The sequence below is a fragment of the Ascaphus truei genome, chromosome 11, assembly GCF_040206685.1.
Source record: "Ascaphus truei isolate aAscTru1 chromosome 11, aAscTru1.hap1, whole genome shotgun sequence".
In the NCBI taxonomy this organism is placed as follows: domain Eukaryota; kingdom Metazoa; phylum Chordata; class Amphibia; order Anura; family Ascaphidae; genus Ascaphus; species Ascaphus truei.
Genome location: NC_134493.1, coordinates 48,587,039 through 48,613,769, shown reverse-complemented (window position 1 = coordinate 48,613,769; position 26,731 = coordinate 48,587,039). Strand labels below are relative to the sequence as shown.

The following is a 26,731-nucleotide window of genomic DNA, read 5'->3' as shown; positions in this document are numbered from 1 at the left end:
TAAGAAGCCAGAGATCAGACGGGTTTTTTTCTTTTAAATGTCTTGGCATTCTTTAACTTAAGACAACAATGTTTTCTAATAACGTTAGACCATTGTGTGAAATGAAATGCCTATTTGAAATGGGAAAATAAGAAAAGTTTATTCAGTTCATCCATCCAGCAAGAACCATATTTAATCACAATTAATCTTCACAAGCAGAAAAATATCCTACCTGAAAACATAATTAATTTAAAGTCTACCCCACTATCTGTTGTCTGGGTTTTCTGTGAAGTTCATCCACAAAAGTGATTGAAAACAAACTATTTATTCGGTTTATTTGAAATCAATGCAAAAGAATGCAAGCATTTATACCCTGTTGCCTAGATCTCCAATTTATTTCCATCTGAGTAGCTACAGGCTCCCATGGTTGACAAAGCATAGAAAATCCAATACTTTTCAAAACTGTCACTCAACTTTGCCTAGCCTAAACTTGGCACAAACATCCATCATGATCCAAGCCGGAGTTTCAGTCATTTCTCTGTCCTGAATATTTTTTTTGCCAAATTTGCTTGCAGGTTAGCACAGGGGGGGCACAACTGCAGCCCTCAAGCCCCCCAACATGTCAGGTTTTCAGGATATCCCAGCTTCAGCACAGGTGGCTCAATCAATCCTTGCTTCAGCACAGGTGGCTCAATCAATCCTTGCTTCAGCACAGGTGGCTCAATCAGAGGCTCAGTCTTCAACTGTGCCTCTGATTGAGCCACCTGTGCTGAAGCAGGGATATCATGAAAACCTGACCTGTTGGGGGGGAGGGGGCTTGAGGACTGGAGTGGAGAACCCCTGGGTTAGAATACAAAATCTTCTGGACTGTACATAAAAGTAGCACTGCCTTGGACCATCTGTTCAAGAGCATCATGTAGCATTGTAATTACCAAGGCTGGGTGACAATGAAGGCTTACCACTACAGGTATATGTTGTCTTCTAGATCCGTTAGTGTAGTTTCCCCCCCAAGAAATACAGGTACAGTGCATGAGGTTGATGGGACTGAAGATTTGATTAGGGATAGCGCTTGCATCGGGGAGTCCCTTCAAAACGTGACTATTACCTTTGTCCTCCTCTTCATTGAATTTACAGAAGTTTACAAAGGTGTGAGTGATTACACAAATGCATGTCCTGAGCAGAATGCATAAGGCTAATGTCCCGCACAGCGCTAGACCGCGATCTGTTGTCTGCAGGCAGAGTTCCCAGGCGCGGGGGGCGTGGCCAAAACAAGGCTTGTGGGCGCAGCCATGACGGATTTTATGTTAAAGAGTAAATAAAGTCCCCTACCGCTACTTTCCCCCCCTCTCCCCCACGAAATGAAAAACCTGAAAATGCTGCATATGGGGCCGTGGAAAAGCCACTGCATCAGAGATCAGCGGGCTCCAGAAGCTGAAGGAGGATTCAAAGTGTACGGTGATGGGAGGGGCAGGAGCAAACCGCCTCTCTGATGGACTCCCTGGCCCACCATGTGACGCGTCGCCGCACGGGAACACAATCCTGTTGTATCCCCTACTGGCTGACGCGTCGCAGTATGCAGTGAGCCAGGAAGCGAGGAGTCACCGGGGACAGCTAGGGAGGAGGTAAGGGGCTGGTGAGAAGCGTGAGCACAACCGCGTGCGCCGCCGGCTGCACTGGGGACCTAGCCAGGTATGCGATCCTTGCAGTGAAGATGCAGGGAAAGTGTAGCTTCTTCAGAGCCAAGACTTATATGAGCAGACGCAGGGGAAATGGATATGACAATGCAATATGAGGAGAGCAACCTACATGTGATTGTATTGTTGTGAGGCAAATAATGGTTGATATATCCATACAGTGTATTCAAACTAATCTTGTTTATTTGTATTATGAGGGATGCCAAGACAGATCAGAATTTTGAGGCAACTAGCCAATAAGTTCAACTGTTGTATATCTACTACTGCAATTAAATGGATTGCAGGGGGGAGGGGGGTAATGCAATTTTATAACAATCAGGGTAGGAGTTGCCAATAGAACATACATTCTGAGACAAGTTCAACAAAACTCGCTATTCAATGAGATCATTTTATATTTCTATTTCTAGTGCACCTGGACTGTCTACGACGAGTTTGAAGCTAGAAAATTGATTTCTATTATTATGCTTTTAGTTACTGCAAACATTTCACCAGCTGATCCCCAGGCAATTCCCATCTGGTGGGTCCTTTTAGGATCTTACGAAGTTATTTGAACTTCACAACCAGTCTTACAGAACACGCTTCTCGAGATGGAAATTTGAAGACTGTATGCCCTTTTTCCACATTATGATTTATCAATTCAAAGAAACTAATGAAAAACCCTTCTCAGCGTTAGGAACCTAATCTATTCTCTCTTTCACGATGGATTTGAAATACATTTATGTGGGGTTAATAACACACCACTGTTACCACGCAAAGGCAACTGTAACACAGGGATATAGGTGACACTGCTGCCTTAAACATGATATACAGCTAAACCCCGTTATAACGCGATTTTCCAGTGGCTCCCGTTTTTAAAAAATAAAAAATAAATAAATTTAAAAAAAAAAAAAAATTTTCATTTTTTTTTTTGCACACTGCACACACTGCACACACTGCACACACTGCACACACTGCACACACTAACTGCACACACACTGCACACACTGACTGCACACACACTGCTCATTGCTCACACTGCACACACACTGCACACTGCTCATTGCTCACACTGCACACACACTGCTCATTGCTCACACTGCACACACTGACACTGCACACTGCACACACACTGCTCATTGGACACTGCACACACACTGCACACTGCACACACACTGCACACACACTGCACACTGCTCATTGCTCACACTGCACACACTGCTCATTGGACACTGCACACACACTGCTCATTGGACACACTGCACACACACTGCACACTGCTCATTGCTCACACTCTGCACACACACTGCTCATTGGACACACTGCACACTGCACACACACTGCTCATTGCTCACACTGCACACACACTCACACACACTTACAGACACTTACGCACACTCACGCACACACACACACACACACACACACGCACACACACACACACACGCACACTCACGCACACTCACGCACACTCACGCACACTCACGCACACTCACGCACACACACTTAGACACTTACACACACTCACAGACACTTGCACACACTCACACCCACATACACACACAGACACACTTTCTCTCCCATATACATACACACACATACACACTCTCTCACTCTACACAGACGGGGGGTGGGGTCGGAGCAGAGGAAAGGCCGCGACCAGCACCACCACCCGCTCCCCCCCCTCCTCCCGCGCAGGCAGCGGGAGCGCCAGGGACAGCGGTGGGGAGAAGAAACCCCCCGCTACCACCTCCATGCAGGCAGCGGGATCTGAGGTAAGCGGCGACCTGAGGGACATCCCCGCAACCATCTCCTGCCCCGCGGCCTGTCCCGCGGTGACAGGGGGAAGCGGGGACAGGAGGGACATCCCCGCTCCCATCTCCTGCCCCGCGGCCTGTCCCGCGGTGACAGGGGGAAGCGGGGACAGGAGGGACATCCCCGCTCCCATCTCCTGCCCCGCGGCCTGTCCCGCGGTGACAGGGGGAAGCAGGGACAGGAGGGACATCCCCGCTCCCATCTCCTGTCCCGCGGGATGAATATGCGCTAAAGCGCGGCGGCCATTTTTTTTTCTCGCGACCCCGTTAGTAACGCGGTGGTCTCGGGGTGGACCCCGAGACCCGCGTTATAACGGGGTTTAGCTGTACTAACATTTTATAACCACTTTAATGCTGAATAGGCCTAGAAAAAGTGATCTTCCAGCAATGAAATGGTTTAAAGCAGCAAAAAAACAGCTGCATCGCGTTTATTGATTATTATTATTATTACAGGTTTTAAGCCTGTGTTAATTTCAGCTCCGGGGACCCCCTGCTTCCAGGGATAATAACCTCTCTAGGGGGTGCAGGTATCTCTGAAGTTTAAAATGTCCCGGTCACGCGGGCCAATAGGAAGCCGCACCAGATATCACAGCTTCCTATTGGCCCACGTGACGTAGGACATTTAAACGTTGTTATTATGTCACCCACACAGTTTCTCTGACCGCAGAGATACCAGCCCCGCTACGGAGGTAAATATCTTTGGTAGTAGGGGTCCGCGGGGCTGAAATTAATGGGGCTCAGCTCCGGAGACCCCCTGCATCAAACCTGTAATAAAATATTTAAGAGTTAAACGCAATGCAGCCTGTTCTGATGCTACATCACTCAGTACAATGTGAAGTGAAACCCCTTTTGAAATACAGTATGTGGGAATAGTGTAACCATCTAAAGTTCCCTACCTCGCCAATGCTTGGATCTTCGCGGCATGTCGCTCCTCCTGTTCCGACACTTTTCTTTTCAGGTTGTCAATTTCTAGCCTGAGCGCTGCAGAATGCTCCATCTCTCCATCAAGCAGGTTTCGCAGTGATCTGGAAAGGAGAGAGAGACAGAGAGCACCACCTGTCATGTCTCCCAAAACGCTTTGCCTCGAACAGAGAACAAAATTCAAGTTATCTGCTGTACTCTTTTCCCAGTAACCAAAAGTAGATGTTTAAATGTGGGGGAACTGGCTCTTTAACACAGGTGCATGTATGTGACGGGATAATACTAGTAGCGTGTTTGGTGTTGGATAACCAATATTGACTAGATCTGCTACTGTTCTTCACAGTCTAGCCAATTAAACAGTACGAATCCACCCACACAATGCCATCTTAAAGGCATGGGCTAACTGGGCTGTAGCACAGGGCTCCGGACATTCCAAGGGCCACTGACCTTTCAGAATCTCCACAAATACTATGGCCCAAAATGTAATTAAAAAATTCATAGTTCTAACTGAATGCAGCAAACGTAACTGAATTTTTTTCTTAAAAAAAAAAACATTATTTGTTGGTGTGAGTACATCAGTACTGTATATGGCTTTTCTTTTTATATCGCATAACTTTTTATAAAAAAAAAAAAAAAAGTAGTATTAAAAGATACTGTTTCTACAATTTTCGTATGGAAAAGTTGTGCAATGAGTTATGATTATCTCGGTACAGATCCTCTGTAGTTGCGTATTTATTTAATGTATGTGCACTTAAACTTCGTAATGTATACATATTAAGGTTGGGCACTTTGGTTCTACAAATAAAATGATGTTCTGGTCTTACAAGAACTCTTGTTTTTGCTTTTTCTAAAGAATAAAAATCAGGAAAAGCTTTTCAAAACTGCAAACATCTGGGGGTTTGTTTGTCAACTAGAAAGTTCACCTAAAAAAACAAAAAAAAAACAACTTCAATTATATTCATGATGTTTGGATTTCGAATCCGTGAATCCGCCGTCCTTACTAATCACATGGTGTGGCACCGCAAAATACTTTGTTGAAATACTGCTTTCGCTTAAAATAGCAGTACATTTTTATTTTTTTTACATAAATTTGAAGCTGGGGGTCTCTGGAGCTGAATTGTGTTCATTTCAGCTCCGGGGACCCTCTGTTTCCTGAGACACTTACCTTCATAGTGGGTGACAGTATCTCTGATTAGTTTAAATGTCCTGGGTTACTTGGGCCAATAGGAAGCGGCAAAGGAGGATGTTATAGCTTCCTATTGGCCCGCAGGATGCGGGACATTTAAGACGTCCAAGAGCTGCTCCTCTCTGCACATGACCAGCGTGCTACGGGTTAACATTTACTTGTACTTTGTGGAACGTCAACCACACCCACTGGAATGTTAATGAGCCAAGAAGACAAAGAACTTTGTATTCTCAGCTGCAGTCAGTCAATCTGAACCCCTTCAGTGTGCATCTGCGTCACCCCAAAGGCAGACAGCCTTTGGCGCAGCTGAAGGGCAGCTAAAGGGTGTGAGCCGTTTGCTGATGTTAAAGCTTCTCTATTTCAATGTGAAACTCACCAGCCCTTTTATCCCTTGTACCCAATTTCCCAGCTCTATCTGTCCATGAAATGTCTGTGAATTGACTGCATAACCTCTGTTCTTTTAATTTAATTATGTATTGTTATAACTCTGTGCCAGGACATACATGAAAACGAGACGTAACTATGTATTACTTCCTGGTAAAACATTTTCTAAATAAATAAATGTTAGCTCCAACTAACAAAGGCGGAGCTGCAAGCAGCACCTCGTTCCGAGGTAAGTACCTTGGGAAGCAGGAGGTCCCTGTAGTCGACATTAACGAGGCTCAACTCCAGAGACCCCTGCTTCACACCAACATTTTTATCTAAATGTGTCAAAAGGAGTGCTGCTTTAAGTACTATTATTAAAAAAGCACCTGCTCAGTAGTTTTTAAATTAAGTGTAACGTAAAATTGCAAAGATGTTTCTTAATAGATTAACTCAACACCAGATGAGCCCACAGCACAAGGCACTGGAAGACTATTTGATCCTAAAAAAGGTTGATGTCAATGATACACAAGTAGAATCTTGACAGACATATTGGCAGGAAGTTATGAAGCCATGAAGCAGGACATCGTGCCCGGTCTGGCAGTTACCGGCATATTATGCTCGACGTCCCGCATCATGGTTTGTTACGCCCCGGACATCTTCTGTTACGAAGATAAAAATATATTCATATTTTTCACATTTTTAAATCCTGCATAGCGAGACATGACGTGTTCTTATGACTTATTTTAGGTACTTTCGTTAATTCCTCGATGTGAACTGCAGCAATGATCAATACAAAAGATGCTAGCAAACGGGCTGTCGGCATTTGTAATGTAACTACAAAACCTACGTGTTCTGTTCTTCTAGCTCATCCTTCCGGTTCATCAGTAAAACAGCTTGATGAAGTTCACCTGGGGAACAGGGGAGAAAAAGTTTTTCGGTTGCTTGAACTAGCATTGAATGAAAACCAACATTTAGAAAATGTACAGGGATCAAAACATAACATTTTAATTAGTTACCCAAACAGTATTTTTATTCTCCAAAAAGAAAACTACTGGATGATTTCACAATGGAAACTTTGCTGGAGATGAGCATAGCTACAACCGATTGTCATTTACTGCTAGGATGAAATTAGACAACCGTACACTTCGGACAAGTATATAATATGAGGTATTGTATAGTTTTGAAACAAACCACTTTTGATTGGTTAGACCCTTTTTGGTCTGCAAGCTGCTACAGTGACAAAGCCTTCCAGCTTATATGCAAATCTTACACTGCAGTGTCCCCAAATAATCACTTTTTCTAATTATAACCTTCATTTCTAATATCCTGTGTCATATCAGGAACATTCTATTCCTGGCTTACATTTCACTGAAAAGTTAAAAATAATCAGTTCTTATGGCATTCATTTCTGGAAACTCTGCCAGCATGTGCTAGGAGCATCTTTCTGCTAAAACAAACCTGTTTTCCTCACTGCCAATCATCGTACTCTATAAATACACTACTGAGCTCATCTCTGGGTGTTAGCAGGAATTTTTCATCCTAAAAATTGTACAATTAAACCCACCCTCCCACCCAAAAAAAACACACACCTTTATTTACTAAAACAAAGGTTAGTAATGCTTTAATAGTTAACGACTGCAGTTAAGTCATCGTTGCTGTTTTAATTTTACGGTTAACACTTTGGAACGTATATGGAGCAAATCACATCACATTATACAAAATAAGAGACATCCATATGAAGCAGACAACCAATTTAAATTATATACAATGGTAACGCAGTGACAGACAAGAATGTAAGCGGTCACTGACTAGTCCTTTTCTGGAAAGGAGGAATATTCAGGGGGACTTTCCCTCCAATTACTGTATAAAGATTCAAGGCAGTCTACGTGGGACCTCCAAATATAATTGGGCCAAGCATATGGAACAACCCCTTTTGTCTATTTGAAATACACTGCTGTATAAAACTTAATTAGTTTCCTATTTAGTATGCTAATTATTGGTTTCTTTAAATAGCCATTTGTCTTGATAGACTTGACCCATCCTTATAATGTCCTACAGCGCGGCTTCTCCAGTTGGTGTTGTGATCATGAAATTGACAAATTGATAAACAGCAAGTCCACCATGATGTCTGCTTACAGGCCGGGCATTACACAATATCACAGGCTCACAGTCAAAAATGAAAAACAGTGCCAGAGGATCTACAAAGTCATGAATTATATATAGTCACCAGCTTCTCTTTTGGCATGTCTGATATCATGGCCTCTAATGTTATTATGCCAAAAGCTTTGCACTGAACTGCAGCCAAATATATTATTTTTTCGTTTTAGTTGGAATAACCCTCTAACCAAGATCATTAGGAATCTTTTTACACTTTATAATTTATTAGTAAAGGCTGGAAAACTTGACTGAAATGAACGTTTGATCCCTGTAATACTGTACAGTATAACAGTATATGCCCTTTAATTTACACCACCAGACAAACAAAACACATATATATCATATTTAGTCCTTGTCGTTCTAATGCTGGATGAAGCATCCCCAGTGATCTTTCAGGTACTGGGGTTGCAAGTCGCTCTTCTCCACGTTGATCCAACACATTATCTGATTTCGTCGTCTTGGTCTCTTAATTTCCCTTGGAATCCAATTAATAACCCTCTTTGTCGAATGATGTAATTTCTTCTTGCGATATGTCCAGGCCACTGCCATTTTAATTTGTTCACCTTTTTCTGGTGTCTTCAGCTAATACACAGCACATATATCTCTCCATACCTTTTTGGAGTTGTCTGAAGCTTCTGAATGATCTTCACATTTTGTGTCCAGGGGACACACACACACACACACACACACACACACACTTTCCCTTCAAGGATTAACCTAATTAACCTCAAAATATAACCGATTGTACATTTTTACATGGGTCGATACCCTAATCTAAACTACATGTATATTATGGCAAACAAAAAGGCAATAAAGAAAATGGCTATTTGTGTTGGCTTGCCCATGGCAAAGTGACATTGGTCTTGCCAGAGTGGAGTTTCTTGCTGATCCCCAAAAACCGGTTCCAGACAAATAGAAAAAAAAAATTGGAGAAAACTCCACGGAGTACTAAGTGGTCCAAAAAAAGTGCTCCTTCTGTACCAATCCCTCAACATAAACACATTAAAGGACAGCTAATATCTCAGGTACTTCAAAAAGCACACTGCAGTTTGTGGGGACACAATTGACGTGCTGCCTGATTTGACAGAGCTAGGGAGAGAAGTAGCAAGTTGTGGGATTCACTTGGTTCTTACTGGCAGTTGAGAGCAAACATTAAAAAATAGAACAGGTTTCTACAAGATAGGAGAACATCATATTTCAGAAAAAGAGAAGAGCTACAACTAGGGGTCATACGCGGAAAATGGAGGGTGGTAAGTTCAGGGGAAATGTGATAAAAGATCAAATGCATTTCTTCCTGTAATTTTCTTTTCACACAATAAGTTCATGGTGGTGACACGTCCATGAGTCTTCAGTAGGACAGAAAAAAAAACATCTACAGGTGTGCATAAAAGGCTCCTCCTCTCACCCTTGGTCACTCTACGGATTTCCCCAAGCTAAACCTCTTGATAGGTAATAGACACGAGGGGGAAAAAAAAAAAAAAAAAAATCCCCGCCATGAATTATTCTAGGGAAAAAAAAAACTATTACCGCAAGGAATATATTTTCTCTTTTCCCGTTCAACGTTCATTGCGGTGACACATATGGGACCTGTGCAAGCAGTCATGTGGAGGATGGGAAAATTAATCTGATACTTTAAAATAGGACAAAAACCACAAATGCCCGAGTTCTTTTTGTGCCAATTCTATTGCATCGCCGCTTGTAACCCTCTGCGCCCAAAGTTTGCATCAGCAGATAACTGGATGTCAAGTCTGTAATGCTTTATAAATGTCTGGAGGGATTACCACACTGCCGCTTTACACAATTCCGAGGGAGATGCTTGTGCTCGGAGAGCCCATGGTGTAGACATCGCTCTAGTTGAGTGAGCTTTTAACCTTTCAGGAACTTGTCTCCATGTATGTCTTTATGCGCCTCCTTACCGTGTTATCGTACAGGTGGTGATCCAATGATTAATGGTTCAAAGCCGCCTGCCTCTTTCTGGTACCTTGTGGAAGTACGAATAGTCTGACTTCCTAATGTCCAGCACCCGCTCTAGATAGTGCTTCACACATCTTTTTACGTCTAGTTTGTGTAGTTGTTCCTCCTCTGGATTTTTCGGCTGAGGAACCAAGGATGGCAGTGCAATCTCTTGATTTAGATGGAAAAAGATGATACCTTAAATAGGAAATGGGCGACAGGGCTTTGGACAATTTTGTCCTGATGTATTACCAGGCATGGCTACTTACAGGATAATGCCTCCAACTCTCCCACTCTTTTTCGCCGACGTGATGGCGACAAAGCACACGGTCTACTGTGTTAGCATGGTTAGTGACAAGTTCTCTAATGGTTCTAATGGCAGTTTCACCATTGCCTGTAGTGCTAGAGACAGATCCCATGCAGGTGTTACATTCCAAATTTGAGGTCTCACATCTTTTTACCACTTGTAAAAATCTGAAAATAAGCCTCTCACTGGCTAAGTCTCTAGTAGTAGTCTACCCTAGTAGTAGTCTCTGTAAAAGCCAACACCTGGGCCTCGAAGGAACCGAGGTCAAGTCCTTTATAAAAACCCATATGAAGGAATTCAACTATTACTGCTGAGGAAGGATTCATGCAGTTCTGCTTCTTTCCTTGCCCCAGTGCAGGAATCTCAACCAGATCCGTTAATATACCTTGGATGCCGACTCCTTTCTGGCACGGGTCAGTGTATTTATTGCATTCTCCGAAAGGTCTTTTTGCTTTAGCAACTTCCGCTCAAATTGCCAGGCCTCTAGTGCGATTGAATGCTTTATTGGCCCCAGTTCCAGCAGGTGGTGCAAGTCTGGTAACTTCCATGGTCTGTCTATTGCGGATTTGAGGAATTGATGAGAAAGTATGGTCTACCCCAAATTGAGTTATTTAGGTACATACAGGTTCGACATTGTGTGTGTCAGGGATTTTATGAGGAGAAATTTGCTAGTTACACACAATTTGAAGATCTATTCAAAACAAAAACAAAAAAAATATGTATCAAAGGGGTCTGATATCATCTCTGTACCAGGGTTTAATCCCAAAAAGGATACCCTGGCCCATAAATATATGGTCCAGTAGGCTCTGGATTTCCAGACTGAAATAATAAGGTAGGACTGGGAAGATATGGGGGAGAAGGCGGATAAAACCTCTATATGCACATTAACAAAAGATATATATTTTTTTTTTACGTTGGTATTACACTCCCAAAATATTAAAGCAGGTGTTCCCGGGAACCTTGGATAGATATTGGAGGGGATGTGGGCAGATAGGAGATCAGGCTCATATCTGGTGGTATTGTCCGGTAATGCAGACATACTGGAGGACAGTTTTGATAAAAGATGTGACGGATATTGATATTCCGCTAGATCCAACCCTAATTATTCTGGCTAAACCCACGGAAGATGTGAACCACTATACACTTACATTGATCCTGCATATCCTAACGGCGGCTTGATGCGCTGTGGCAGCAGTGTGGAAAAAGACACTCCCGCCCTCTAGAAGAGAGGTTATTAGAAGGGTTAATGATGTTCAATTAATGGAGAAACGTACCTCGTTCCTGAATCAAATTACAAGGAAGTATGATAGGGTCTGGGATCCCTGGGATGCTGGATTGGGGTGTGACCCCCGGAAGGAGAGAGGGTCTGGGAGTGTTGTGTGTTGAATGGGTTGGTTATAAGATGTTGTATGATATGATGTGATTGTTGATGCTTGTAAGAAATCCGATACAAAATGGTTGTTCCCCCACCCTCCCTTTTTTTTTGTACCCCTTCCTTTCCCATTTATGTTTGAAAACTTATATTTTTATTAAAGTTTAAAAAAAAAAAAATAATAAAAAAAAAAAAAAGTGTAACGTGCATCATTTATTCTTTCAGGCTGCACCCCGGATCCAGGACATTTTTCTAGTCTTCTGTCCATTACGTCTTTCAACAAGATGGCATCATCTACCGGAAGAGTCATTCTCCTCGCTATTGTGGTAATCACATCAACCTTTGGAGGCATTTACCAAGTCTTCGCATGTTTCTCTGAGAAGGGGTACATCTTATAACATTTTCTGGACAAGACTTTTTTTGTCCGGCTGTATCCACTCTGATTCAATCATATTCTTAGAAAGAAAACACTCTTGCTTTTTGTTTGTGTGTCTCTCTGAAGAGTCTTTGTGAATTCTCTCCTGGATCTTACATTTCCAACGCCTCTCGTACCGCTTTAGATTGTTGGCGACACTAGCTCCTTATCAAACAGATCACCCTCCTCCTGATCAGAAGAGTCTAGGAGTCCTCCCTCAGACAATATCTATCTTGATTCCTCAGATGACGACCCTCATCTGTCCAGACTTGTTTGTGATCTTGACCTCCTTGATGGTCGCTTCAAAGACCTTCTGGATTGGCAGAGGAGAGAGAAGCTGAGAGAACTCTGCGCCACAGTCTACATCACTGAGTCTTTCATCCATTGAAGAAAGGAATTCATTTGATCTGGAACCTGGACTGCTCTGCGGCTTTAAGGCAGTCCTCAAATAATTTCTTTCCTTCTAATGCTGGCTTATCGCATGCTGCACAGCTTTTCTGTTTCTAGATATTTTTCTTTTTGTGATGCAAAGTCTTTACTGATAACTTTGAAGTTCTCACCTCAGGAAGTCCTACAGAGGTGCTGTATACATGAGATAAACACAGTATTAAGTTCCATGAATCTTCTGCTCGCTCTTTGAATAAAACTTGAGCTACTGTAGTACTAACCCAGAAAGAGTTGGCAATGACCCCTTGGCTGTATTGCTCCTCATAGCTTGCAGCATACACTTCACGCTCTTTCAGACCTCACGAGTAGCATTCTATTGCTTCAGCTGGGTGCTCTGTAGTCCACTACAAGGCCTTCACAAGCCTACCACCGTACTTCCAGTCCAGCCAACAATTCCGGTTCTGGAGCACCTACCTTCTGGCGCCACCATGTGTGCGTCTGCATCCCCTCATGGGGTCTATTTCCAGCTGCGCTCAGAAGCAGCTGAGCAGTCCGCCCTGGTCATTCCTACAGTAGGGCCTCTGGATAGCCGTGCCATGACGCGACACCGGAGCATTGGCAGAGGAGAGAGAAGCCAAGAGAACTCTCTGTCAGCTGAACTACACTAGTATTCCTGGGGAGAGTGTCCAAAAAACAAACCTACTCTACTGACAGAAGAAAAAAAAAAAGACTGACTACAGGTTAGAGGAGCCTTGTATGCACACCTGTAGAAGTTTCCTATCCTACTGAAGACTGATGGGTGGAGCTAACCATATGCGTCACCGACATTAACGTTGAACGGAAAAGTAGTACTTCACCTAAAGGGTGTTGGACCGGTGGAAAAGGATCCCGACAGGTGGTAGAGGCCAAAACCGTAAGGGGATTGTAAAATGCTTGTGATACACATAAGGCTATCCTAAAAATAAAAAAGAAAGCCAAAGGGTCAAAGAAGGTCTGAGGTTTTACAATAGATACAAGTGGTTATTATCTGCCATCAATTTCTGTTTCTATGCAAGGGGGAAACAGTGGGGAGAGCTGCAAGACGCAATAGTGAGATTTTCAGCAATTTAACCATATTGCCTGTTTAGTTTGATTTTGCAAGAGAATAATTTAAAGCGTACAACTGTGCACAGTCCTGGGTGACTGGGTTTTTAAACATTACTCCCCATTCCTTCCTTTACCCCTATGCAATACAGCAAGAAGCAGAGCAACACACAAATAACAATGCAGTGACTGTGAATGGAAGTCACTCCACTTAACTGAAATTGCGCCCGCTTCTCACCTTACTGAATAGAAGCTTTGATTTTTATACCTATATTTATCAACTGGTGCCATGAAAGACACCACCCGTGGCTGGGAGACACCTTCACTTGAGTAGGTTACAAGAAAGGTCTTCTAGCACTAGTGTTTTGTGAAATAGCATCGCTTGGCAAACATGGGCCGCCTTACTCCCCATCTTTTGGGGGGCAAAACGTCTCGCAGGACGCTTCGGCGCTCGCGGGGTTTGAATAAATATTTAATCTTTCAACACTTTGCTAACTGATGAGCCTGCAACACAACCTGCAAACTGTGCTACACGTCCCTCCAGCAGCCACACAGTTAATCCTATAAAAACTAAACAGGTACAAAAATGTTTTTTAAAAAAAAGGAATAACATTTTAGTTAAGAAACTAAAAATATGCACTCGCATACGTTTTCTGTATTTCTGCCATCACAAAAAAATAAATCTACCGATGGAGCTCTTGCTTCTCTGCCTGTGTGCTTTTTGTTACAGCACAGTTCTATTCCATATTTTATGCTTGCCATCCATTTAGAATTGCGTTGCTATGCAACGAGCAAGAAACCTCGCTGTTATTTAGAAACCATACTAATAGCTGAGCTTAAGCCATTTATCACAGAAGAAGATTTCCCTAGGAGAAAAAAAAAAAAGCAAGCGAGTTAAAACCATGGCCATACTGTATATAGAATTGTATCATGTTCTGTACGAATGCTCGTAACTCAGTCTCGTCGTTCAAGTGCCAACGAGAAACGGCCCACTCATATTACCAATGTCTTTTACATTCATCAACTTTATCATTAATCGTGTTATCCTTAGGATGTACAGACTCTGCCTTTGTGCTTTTGCCACAGCTGGGAATCAAGAAACAAACACTTTACTCACGGAATGCATGGTTGTAGCTATATGCCTGTTACGGTTAAGTACGAAACAATAGACTTAAAAACGGCAAACACTGCAATACCAAGAAAGAATAAAGACCAATATCTCCCCCTAGTGTGCGCACCAGTCACCAACTAGAATGGTGTGCAGCCAAGCGTGCAAACACGGAGTTGTGAACTTCAGGCATTTAGGTCACTGAAAGTGTGATGCAAAGTATTAATAGATATGTTTTACTCACAAATATACAGACGTACGTTGAGCAAGCAGTGATATCCCGCATGAGACATCTTATGGCCCAATCAAGTAAATGGGCTGTAAGGTTACTTTGCGCATCAGGTGTCCCATAGAATAGCACCGCTTAGCAAGCGTGGGCATATATATATATATATATATACACACACACATACATACACACACTTTTTACGTTGCGTTATTTCAATGCATATTGTAATTGCAATAAGTGACCGACTGCCAAATATTTAAGGAGTATTCCAGTTTAATCCACTTTCCCCCCCAAACAATATTGGGATGAATTGCACAACTATTAAACATTTGGGTTATATAGCTTTCTTTATATTTCTATCAAATCACTAAGCACCAAGACCAATATATGGCTTCAAAATATTGTTTACATTACACAATGTATTCCTGGGTGCACTTAAAATAGTGTAAGACTTGCCACTGTTTGATTTTATAAATCAAATAATTCTTTATATGTCCAGCCCTGACTCCCACCCCCCTCAATTTAACATGTTGTATAATTGCAGCTGAATGAACACACCGTTGCAATTCTTTCACATACTCAGGTAATTAGGCTGCCCACTTCCTGTTGTGCAATTCACATTCATAAGTGATGTCATCATTACCTAAAGGAAGTGGAACTGTTGGGAACAGGTGGTCAAGAAATAAACAAAAAAACGGAAGACAGTACAGTGGCTTTATTATTGTTATTTTTTTTACATACAATTATGTTCATGGAATTTAAATAGTACAAGATAACTTACACCACCACTTACAAGTTGTAATGTAATTTGTCAAATATACAGTATACATTGGTTTCTCATGGAAAACACACACAATGTTGCGATACGAGTTGAATCTTTACAAAGCAGCCCATTCATTTTGTGAATGGTTTTATGATATTTTGTAAGGTAAATCCATACATACTAGAAGTAAATATATTTAAGCCGATTACGTAAAAACTATTTTATTAGGAAATACTATTAAGGGATTAGGAAGTGACAGGAACAGGGCATAGGAGTTTCCGAGACACAGATGCAGCAAACACACGAATGAAAATGTTAAAAAATAAAAATAATAAAACATGGTGTCGCAATAATAGCTATGTGGATCAGTACTTACGAACGGTCATTGATTCTGGCACTGAAGTTGAAAGCAACTTATTGCTCATGGGTCTCTCTGGGACGGGAGGGCTGGCTTTCATGCTGTATGGAAAACACAGCAAAGGCGAAGGATACAATATATCAACAAAAGGGTTTAAAGCAAGTCACCTATCCTATAATATACTCTACATAATTATAAGAGATGTAGACAATGAGGAACTAAAGCTCACATCATGGAAAACACCAGTTACTGTATATGCATGCGATAGTGTTTTGTCAAATAGACGTATAGCAACTTTAATGAGCCCCCATATTAAAGTTGCATTTCAAGCTCCCGTTTTTTTTTTTTTTTTAAATTTACTTCAATAGTTTCATGTGGGCAATCTCTACTTGCCTAAAGAACTGCATAGCTGCAGGTCAATTCGTTCTTCGTCTATTGATCGGCAAAGTTTGGCGACATCTTTAAAATATGGGGAATGTAAATGGTTGCTATAGGAACAAGCATGCTTGTTAAAATAGAATACAAGAAAATTGGTCTTTCAAAGTTGTTTTTTTTTTTTTTTTAAACAGAAAATGCTAAAAATACTTTTTCTTACTACAGAACTGATTTATTTTAAAAAAAAACACATGCAGGATACTGTATTGCTTAAACTGCAGCTTTAAGATACAATGGATTTTACAGCAACATGCATGATAATGATAAAGGCAAACCTAACTTGTGCATAATATTAAGAGTAACATTAATCAGTTTTATTGTGAACAAACTATAAGTAATCATATGTAAGTATGGTCATTATGAAATGCTTTTCAGCATTCTGCAAGTCAAAAGTTGCAGGTAATGCCATCTTGTGCACCTGAATTGGATGTCTGATCCTCTCTGAGCCACTTTTACTGGAAGGGCTGCACTTTCAGTCTCCTGTCCATACGGCGTGTTCTCCAAAGTGAAATCTGCAGCATAGATATCAGTTACTAGGAGTAACACACCAAACCAGCAGCGTAAACACCATTACCAATCCACCTCCCATCCCCTTGTATCTCTTAAAGCTGAATACAAAAAAAAAAAGCATAAAACTACTCAAAGATTAAAGAACCTTGAAGCAGCAGCAGCAGCAGCAGCCTGTGCTGATCGCCATGGTTTTTGGGGGTTTTTTTTTATTTTTGTTTTTTTGATTATTACTATAAAGGGGACCTTTCTTGCTTTTTTCAACAAGGTTTTTATTTTTGAAATCTGATGCTTGCTCAGGAGATAAGCGTTTGAAAAAGTATTGCATTGCTCACCAGATACAAATGGTGGACTAAAAAGTGACAAAAAAGGCCTCTACCCTGCAGAGTATGAAGACCTGTAGAAGATAAAGAGTCCCATGGGTTCTAAATCTTTCTATTGCTTATACTACAGATTCCATGCAGATCAGAAATGTAGTATGGAGGATTGTACCCGTAAAGTGGCAGCGTTCATTATAAAAGTTATTGCAGGCTGGTAGGTGCTAAGAACACAGTACAGTATACTGTATTACCTCTCATATCACCAGTTTTATTTTAAGTGACGCTTATACAGCACATCTGAGAATTTTGCATTACAAATTGAAACAAAAGCAAAAATAGCTTTGGACCAAAACGGATATCAAGTTCCTCGGTTTGGTACCTGAGCAGCATGAAATGCATTATAAGCCTCTCTGCAACTAAAGGGTTTAAACCAGGGGTGGGCAACTGCAGTCCTCAAGAGCCACCAACATTTTTCAGGATATCCCTGGTTCAGCACAGGTGGTTCAAATCAGTGGCTCAAACATTGACAGCCACCTGTGCTGAAGCAGGGATATCCTGAAAACCCAACCAGTTGATGGCCCTTGACATGACTGGAGTTGCCCACCCCTGGTTTAAAAGAACAGCCCACATTAGGCTGCCAGTTTAGAGAACACTGCAAGCTTTGTGTGCCTATTGCTCAGAATACCAAGCTTGTATAAACCACACAATTAAACTTTATTATGCACATTGTCAATACACAACAGCGGTCGGTATCTTACCAGGTGCGCACACAAACAAAATATAATATTTATATATATATATATATATATATATATAAAATGACATATCTTCTTACTATTACAGAAAACAAAGGCTTTAATTATTGTTACAGTTCCAACATTTCAATACAGCATGGATCCTCTCACAGGATTATAAAAACAAATAACACCTTCTGCAATATCAAAAAGGTATATCTGATCCTTATACTTTTCCAGATACAGCTCACTTGGGACAATGACAGTGGACAGAATAAGTTCAACCACAAGCTTCCAATATCAGCTCCCACCTAACAGTGACTGTACCAACCGCAGAAAGCAAATACAAAGTGAAGCAGAGAGAGTGATGCCAAAACAAAGTGGATTCCATTTGTCTTCTTCACTACTCTGCAGTGTGATGCAGGAAGCAACAATAACTGGTTATCTGCATTCAGTCAAACTGTTGATAATTGAACCAAAAAAATAATAATCATCTTTAAATAAAATAATTAATGAAATGTAATAGAAACAGTCAGTGGTAATGCATCAAAGATTGAGGGCATCCCCATAAATTGGTGCATTACTTCAGTATGGGCAGTACATGCATGAAAGCAGGAGTGCTGAACTCCAGCCCTTAATCTGGAAACAGAGTCCTCCTCTACCTTTTTCCTGCACGCCACCAGAACGCAGGACGAGGATGCAAGCTGAAAAAAAGCCTTTTACTTGGGCATGACATAGACACCACACCATGGGGACCCTGGGGTGCCAGACCCTAGGACGTAGTCACCTCATCTTAGGGCACCCAAAGGGTTCAACCCAGACCGGTTGGTGGTTCTTGAGGACTGGAGTTTGAAACCGCTGCTTTTGCAGATGGAATAGTGCACAATTGTTGGGCACTAATGCAGGGACAGGCAACTCCAGTCCTCAAGGACCATCAACAGGTTGGGTTTTAAGGATATCCCTGCTTCAGCACAGGTGGCTCAGTTATTGAGGACTGAAGTTGGCCACCCCTGCACAATACAGTAGTGTTTCTACAATTCATTTGAAACATAGCCAAGAATATTAAGCATTTTTCCTACCTGAGTGGGAATAAGAACCAACAGTGTTGACAGGAAATAGAACATCTGAATTGTCATTCAGAACCTGTAACGGAGTCCAACAGCACATCTGGGAATTATCTGAACTCCCTATAGATGCCCTAAAACCATTAGAAACAAAAGCATTATTATGCATATTCACAGTTCATGTTATGTGGCTTCAGCTACTGACATCTTACTTGTAGCTGCGAGTGTTTTTAACTTACACATTTGGGTCTATTCAACAGAAATTCAAACTTGCAATCTCAGCCTTTAAGAGGTTGATGTAGACAAGATTTTATCACACCATGTGGTTAAGGGGCTTAAAGTACAATCATTTCAGGGATCCCTAAAAAACATTTACACAGAAGACAATTTGAGCACACAACTGGTTATTACATAAATCCAGTGAAACAAAATCACTAATACATTATCTAATAGCAATGGTGAGAAATTCATTCAGATTTAATAAAATAAAATAAAAAAAAAACATATTTACCATGCAACTGTATAATGCCAAAAAAAAAAAGTGCTGACAATTTCCTTCTAATAAAACTGGTTATCAAAACACACGTTTATATTTCAATTATACGCATGTCATTGAAATACTTTCATTTGCCGATGGTTTTGGGCTTCTACCAATTTGATCACAAAATACAGTGACTCTCTGCCCCGACCATTGCTCAGGCAGCCAAAGCAGACAAAAAGGAACGGAAAATTAAACTTCTACAATAATCAAAAGAAACATTTAAAGGGCATCATATTAATATAAGCAGCTTAATCTTCACTTAAACTTCAAAAGTGATGAGGCACAGGTAAGGACCACTTGGTCCCATTGATTTTTAAAGATGCTGAAAATCTTTCAATACCACTTAGTTCCATTTCTTTCCCTATTTATGAAACCCTTTTACTGTCCCAACCGATTCTGTAGGTCACAAATTATATCTATTCTCTTCTGTTTCAGTGAAAAAGTATTTCCCCAATTTACTCAGAGACATATATTAAGGGGACATATTGTTTAACTATCTCCCACCAGAATATTACAGTCAAGCACGTATTTGGCACTATAATATGGGAATGCATCTAGCAGCCTCTGGAATAACTGCTCCAATGTCACTTATAAGACGAATATTAAGCCGATCAATAATCCGGCTCGAGCTTTCTTTGCAATGTGTTGCAGTTAAATTAATGGTCTGAACCAAGTCAACGCCATCTGAAACATTTTCAATGTTTCTTTCAAGGCTTCGGATATGTTTATTCGCTTCTCAATCTTAGTAGAGTGTGATCGCCATTACTGCGTGTTAGTAGCAAAAGGCGTAAATAGCGATGAATAAATGAGGACCATCAAACCCTAGTGCAGTGATGGCGAACTTCTGGAAGGCATGCCCATTCTGGCACTCGGAGGCATCTGAGCAGGCATGCCAGCTGTCTGATCTTGTCACTGCTCTCCTGAGAGAGGTTAAGTGAGGAGCAATAGGGAGACCCAAGTACTGGTAAATGAGAGGAGAAGAAGCATGCAGTGGGAGCTGAAACTACAGATGTAGCCCGACTTAATGTTTCCTCTGCCGGGGGAACCCTGACCACAGCATCTCCCGGCAGCGGGATCTCTCTCCCATTCAGAAGAACGGAGTCCACGCAGGCAGCCACGGCTTTTCCGTCCCCCAGAGCCCCGGCGTTTTACTTTTCATCCCAGGACACAATCTGGCTATATCTGTAGCTACATTTCTCTTTTTGTCAATAGATCTGTAGTTTCAACATTCTACTTCATCATACTTCTGTATGTACATGGAATCAAAAGCATAACAGAAAAAAATGCAGGTCAAGAAAACAAGGACTAACAAAACCTCTCTGGCACACCACTTCAAGATGAAATTAAAAGTTCGTCACAGGATTCAGAAGGTTTGCTATATGGCAAACATCATGGAGTAGGTAATTTCATTTATTGGGTGGCAGATACTCAACTTGGTAAACAATTGCGCAGCTTGTCAGAAAGTATGAGGGCATACATTACTCAAAAGGCTTTTGCTCAGTGGGTTGGTGGTTCTATAAATCCATAACCCTGGCTTGACTGTTTAAAGCTGCAGTTCAGTCAATATCCTGCATGTGTGGGGTTTTTTAATAAATCAGTTCTGTAGTAAGAAAAAATACTTTTAGCATTTTCTGTTTTTAAAAAAACAACTTTGAAAGAGCAATTTTCTTGTATTCTATTTTAACAGCCATTTGCTAAGGCACTGCCCCTTCATGTCCTGTCACAAGCCCTGGCACACCCCTTTGTCAGCCCTGCCCTCCCTCTAGCACATGTCAGTGCAGGAGTGCTCATGAACATTGATGAGCTTCCACTGACTGACAGAAGCAAATAAAAACATATGCTAGCTCTAATTATGTCACCAAATTTCACCTATCAATACATGGAGAACGAATTGACTGGCAGCTATACAGTTCTTTAGGTAATTAGAGATTGCACACATGAAACTATTGAAGTAAAAAAATAAAAAATAAAAAAAAAGACTGAACTGCAGCTTTAAATGCCGCACACCAGAGCCTTTTAATGCTAAAAAAGTGTCACAATTATTATTACGATGTGCATGCGACAATCTCTGTATCTGCAATTTAAAACATGTAGGTGCAGCTTGACGCTGTTCTTGTATAGCTGCATCAATAATTCTTCACTACAGAAATCTCCTGGACTAATTTAACAATGAAGTATGTGACACGTAATTATAAAGGCATTCATTTTATTTTAGTTATGTATAACCTAAAGATGAATTACTGTACATTTACAGACTGGGCACAACATACAAAAATATTCCCCAAATTCTGATTGTAATACTTACTGTTCAGCACTCTCCGTTCTCACAACTTTCTTGGCAATTTCTGGTTCATAAGCATCGTAATCGTCTATGTCTTCATCATCAATGCTTTTCACATCCAGCTTTCGATAGCCGAAATTTCCATTAACACACGGAGAGTTCGTTTTCCATAAAGCATCTTTGCTTGCATGGTCATGCAAGTCCAACTCAAATTGAGCTTCAAAGGGAGGTAAGGCTGCCATGGATCTGTCCGAGTTCTCCTCTGAGCTCTCCATAGCACTCACAGGCTTCTTTGAACCGTCCAACAAATGTGGATGTTCCTCTTCCCCGTCATCATCAAACGAGATGATATTTGACACTTTCTTCTTCTTTTTCCGATCTTTTTTACTTTTGGCATCTGTACGGGAATGGAATATTGCAGGGATTATTTTTTAAAGATATTTCGGGTGTGTTTTCAGCAAAAAGGAGGTAAGCTTTTCAACTTTTGATTTGAGCAAACTGGTTGTTTGACGCACATCCTCAAATACTGATAACATCTGAATAAAGTAGACGTCCTAATAACCTTCAGCCTCTGGAGCATCCCATCTGTACCATTTTTAAAAGATACGTTGATTAGCGTTTTTACATATTGGACTAAAAGCCAAACTCTCATGCAGCAAATATTAAAAACAGAGTATTATATACAAAACCACAAATGGTCCTTAAAATAACTGTTTAGTAATGCTAAACATAGTAAAGTAATTTGCCAACTTTCAGTTAGTGGTTTGCTGTATTTTGCAAATTGAGTATGTAGGGATCAAAAGATTGAATGAATTAAAAACATTGTCTAACAATGGACACCTGAAATTATAACTCATACCCATGTTAGCGCTAGCCTGCTAATAAGTAGCAGTATTCTGACTCAAATGGGTTTAAAGACACTGTGAAGTATGTCTAATACACCAACAAATATGCTCTCTTTTTCAGTATCTGTGCGCTTCTGAATATAGAAAAACTATTGAAATACAACGATGCCCGGTAATAAAAAGTAAATCACTGGTTGAAGACACAAAATAACAACAGTAACCACACAGACAGATGCCCCAATCACCAGCTTATTTCAAATCCCTCCTGTAAATAAAACGAATATGTGAAAAATAAAAAAAAGGTCATGTCTGTAATGCTTCACCTGAAGTAACAGTCCTGGAGACCACAGGAAGAGGGTCAGATTCGTGGTCTGGTTTGAGAAGAATGGACACAGCGGAGGACGCAGTTATTTCTCGAAGGAGACTGCTGACACCCTGAGTAGATTCCTTCAGCAAAGTGGTGACATTGTGTGTGGACTCCTTCAGAATGTCAGAAACTGTAGGAGCACTTTTCGCTTGTCCATTCAGATCTTTGTTATCAATGTTGATTGCAAAAAGGATAGAGTTCAACCCTTTGTATACACACAAAACATAAGAGAATGCAGGTTAATTCATTCAAATGCTGGCAAGACCAAGTGATGGTGTCAACTCTAAAAAGCACTAATTAATCCCACTGACAAAATCCAGAAACAAAAATGGTCGAAATGCTGCATTTGTACTACAAGGATTGGACCTTATAACAGCAATCCCACCCAGTAAACACCCCAATCTTTTTGACCTGTTTTCTTTAAGGATGGGAACTGGATGTCCCCGAAGCCGAGGTTATTTACCGGCATAACTCTCTCTTAGACTCCCCCGTGCAAGCCCCGCAGGAGTTATAAATCGCTATCTTGTTTGCCCAAGTGGGGACGCAACGTCGGTACCTTCGCCTGCAAGTATCTCGGAACCAAGGGGTCCCCAAGACTAAAAATAAACCCCGATTCCCCTCCTTACATTTTATTTTTTAAAGGAGCAGACAGATTTGCTGCCTTAAAAAGGTACGTTTAGCACTTTTAAGAAAGGAAAATAGGTTCCAATGAGAACACTTGATAAAAACATTGCCATTGTTTCACTCACAAAATTGTATAAGAACACACTTTACAGTTGGTACCAAGAGATCCTGTGATATGGAACATTTCTTATCTTGCATATAGTCATCAGAAAAAGAGGGAAGGGAAACACAAATTTTGTCCCTGAAGAAGCTCCTTTGCTGGAGGGAAACGCGCGTTGGACGCTCAATGTTGTCAGTCTCCTACTTGGAGCTGTTTTAATGTAGTGTTTGTAGTCTCCTGGTTCACTGTGTATAGATCTCAGTATTTGGTTAGTTAATCCTATCTCCACAGTCAGTGAGCTTGCTATCTCTGCTCTCCATGACATGTGTGCTCACAGAGTTTAGGCTGTGAACTCACCAGTTACATTGCTGTGAGTGTGAGTTCCATCTAGTGTTAACTTACCAGTATTTTTACTGTGAGTGTTAACGTTATCACTCTGAGTACTTGTACTTCACCACACTGACTACTTATTATTGAAGTAGTCAATGGTAATAATTGCAGCAGGTTCGCAGGATACTTACTCACTCAATCGTTCGCTGACTTGTATATACATACACATACCATTGAGTCTCACAGCTGTCCCAGAGGGGTTTAATGCCCTGACTTAGAGCATCTTGTGTCCTCTACTTCCCATCATCATTAGGTTGTACTGGGATAGTATAATTATATATTTGATGACATGGGTGCTTGATATTATTGATTTAATCCATTTTTAAATTCACTTTACACAATTCTTTGTTAATATATGTTTTAAGTAAATATATTAAAAGTTAACTTTTACACGTTGTAGGTGTGCAGTTTAGTGAATTCTTTTAGGGGCACAATCAATTTGTGTTTCCCTTCCCTCTTTATCTGATTCACTTTTCAGTTCACAGTTTACACCCACAATTTAATTACCTCACTATGTATTAATTACATCATTCAATTAGTATGGTCCTGTGATCACTCTCTATCCCCTCCCTGTTGTTTCTCTGCATATAGTCATGTTTCATACCAAGAATGTTCACTTCCCATTTCTCAACACGCTTTAGAACATTTATCATCTGTGATAATGTGTTTTAATACGTTACATTTTTATTTAATAGCAACATGAGATGGTATGAGATATACATCTGTAGTAATGGATAATGACAAAAGTCTCTACACCGTGCTGTAAAAATATAGCAATCAGTAAAACCCAATCATGGACACATTATGACCCCTATCCAAAATAAGGTGAAGTTGCCTTCCCCTTGCTTAGGGAAATTTATAAACCATTCAAAAACCAGTGGAATCTCAAATCTTACAGCGCAAGGGGGTGACCACTTAACAGCATACAGAGTAGGGGCCTGTTTGACAGATTAATACACATAGAAAAGTTATTGGTTCGTAGTGAAGAGCTTGTGAAGAGGGGATCCTTTTCAAAAGAACATAATCCATTACATGAGCAGAACATAAACATAATGGACTTACCGGCTGCCATAGTAGGAAGCATGCTGGAACGTTCCTCATCCATCAAAAAAGACCAGTCTTCGTAGAAGAAACTGAAAACCAACCAAAAACAAAAAAGTCAGAAAACAGCCTAAAAAGCCGATTTTTATAATGATCTAATGCACTTTAAAAAAACTCTTTGCAAGTTACAGATGTAGGAAGACTCCCGGTCTCCGCCACTGCAGCCAAAGAAGCAAAAACGTGTGCGGCACAGTAGACCGTGTCTGCCGCGAATGCGCTGCAGGTGGGTCCATACGTCCTCATGGGACCGCCTGCAACAATAATCCTCCTGTGCCGTGACCGCAGGTGGCAACGGTACCAAAGACAGTTAGCTTAGCTACTGTGAAGTGTGTACTGTATGCAGTATTCTCATTTTGTTTGGCTTCATGATTGTATAGTAATATTCTACCATTAAACTTCAGATACTCAGAATGGCTTCTCTTTAGAACAGACACGCATGGCAAAATTGAACTTCATGTGGTCCGAATTTTTATAGCATGGGAGTTCTTGAAATATTGGGGGCGTTTTGTGCCTGCCCAATAACCTACAATAATAACCCAACAAGTATTTCTTTATGTCTGGGTTTTTTCTTTTAGGGGCTTATTCTATATATCCGCCGAAGCAGCCGATCAGGTCACTTTTAGCCAAATTCCCCATTGAAGCCAGTGGTGGTTGAGTGTTTAGAGAGCTTTTCAGGGCACTCAACGTACACATGTAGTCAGGACTTGCTGTCCATGGAGCCGCGGGATGAAAAGTAAAACGCTGCGGGTCTGGGGACAGTAAAAGCCACGGCTGCCTGGGTGGGCTTAGTTCTGTCGAATAAGAAACCCACACAGAATTTCTCGCTACCAGGAGCGAGTCGCGAGGTCCAGACGGCGGGTTCCCCCAGCACCAAGAACAATGAGCCTGGCTACATCTGTATGCACAAGCGGAATATCTGGCAACACTGAACCAAAGAGGCAATGCTTATTGGTGCAAAACGTGCGCTCAAACCGCACTTGTTCAGTTTACATTGATATTTCAGCAGAATTACTTTTAGAGCACTTTAGTGACGCACCTCTGATCCTTTCAGCAGAGCTCCTTCAAAACTACACAGTCTTATTGTTCAGAAAATGCATTGTTGGATCAATCTCATCTAAAGCAACAAACACACCTTCAATGAAGCATATGGGTAGCTCCGCTGGCTGATACTACACATCTCGGATTCACTGACCGTGGCCCCTTGCAGACTCACTTACCAGAACACCTTCCTACTGTCTCTGTACGTTCTTAAAACTTAGATTGTAAGCTCTTCGGTCAGGGACTCCTCTTCCTATTGTTACTTTGATGTCTCAAGCGCTTAAAAATAAAAAAAGAGATACACATACACAGCCGC

General features: G+C 41.2%; 1 protein-coding gene across 9 annotated transcripts in view; it reads right to left on the bottom strand.

Moving 5' to 3' along the window:
* The window catches only part of SNX29 (sorting nexin 29), a 287,808-nt gene that overhangs the window by 237,716 nt on the left and 23,361 nt on the right, over positions 1 to 26,731 (bottom strand). For 8 of the 9 annotated variants that reach the window (XR_012787430.1, XR_012787431.1, XM_075566130.1 and 5 more), the window contains exons 6-13: positions 25,339 to 25,409; positions 23,119 to 23,367; positions 21,975 to 22,347; positions 19,144 to 19,262; positions 16,922 to 17,015; positions 16,087 to 16,169; positions 6,784 to 6,844; positions 4,360 to 4,488 (exon numbers count right to left, since the gene is read on the bottom strand). Coding sequence is in view for 7 of the 9 variants with exons in the window: in XM_075566130.1 (XP_075422245.1) it covers positions 4,360 to 4,488; positions 6,784 to 6,844; positions 16,087 to 16,169; positions 16,922 to 17,015; positions 19,144 to 19,262; positions 21,975 to 22,347; positions 23,119 to 23,367; positions 25,339 to 25,409 (1,179 nt within the window). In the remaining 2 variants the exon portion in view is untranslated. The remainder of the gene's footprint in view (positions 1 to 4,359; positions 4,489 to 6,783; positions 6,845 to 16,086; positions 16,170 to 16,921; positions 17,016 to 19,143; positions 19,263 to 21,974; positions 22,348 to 23,118; positions 23,368 to 25,338; positions 25,410 to 26,731) is intronic. The other variant, XM_075566134.1, reaches the window with a different exon arrangement.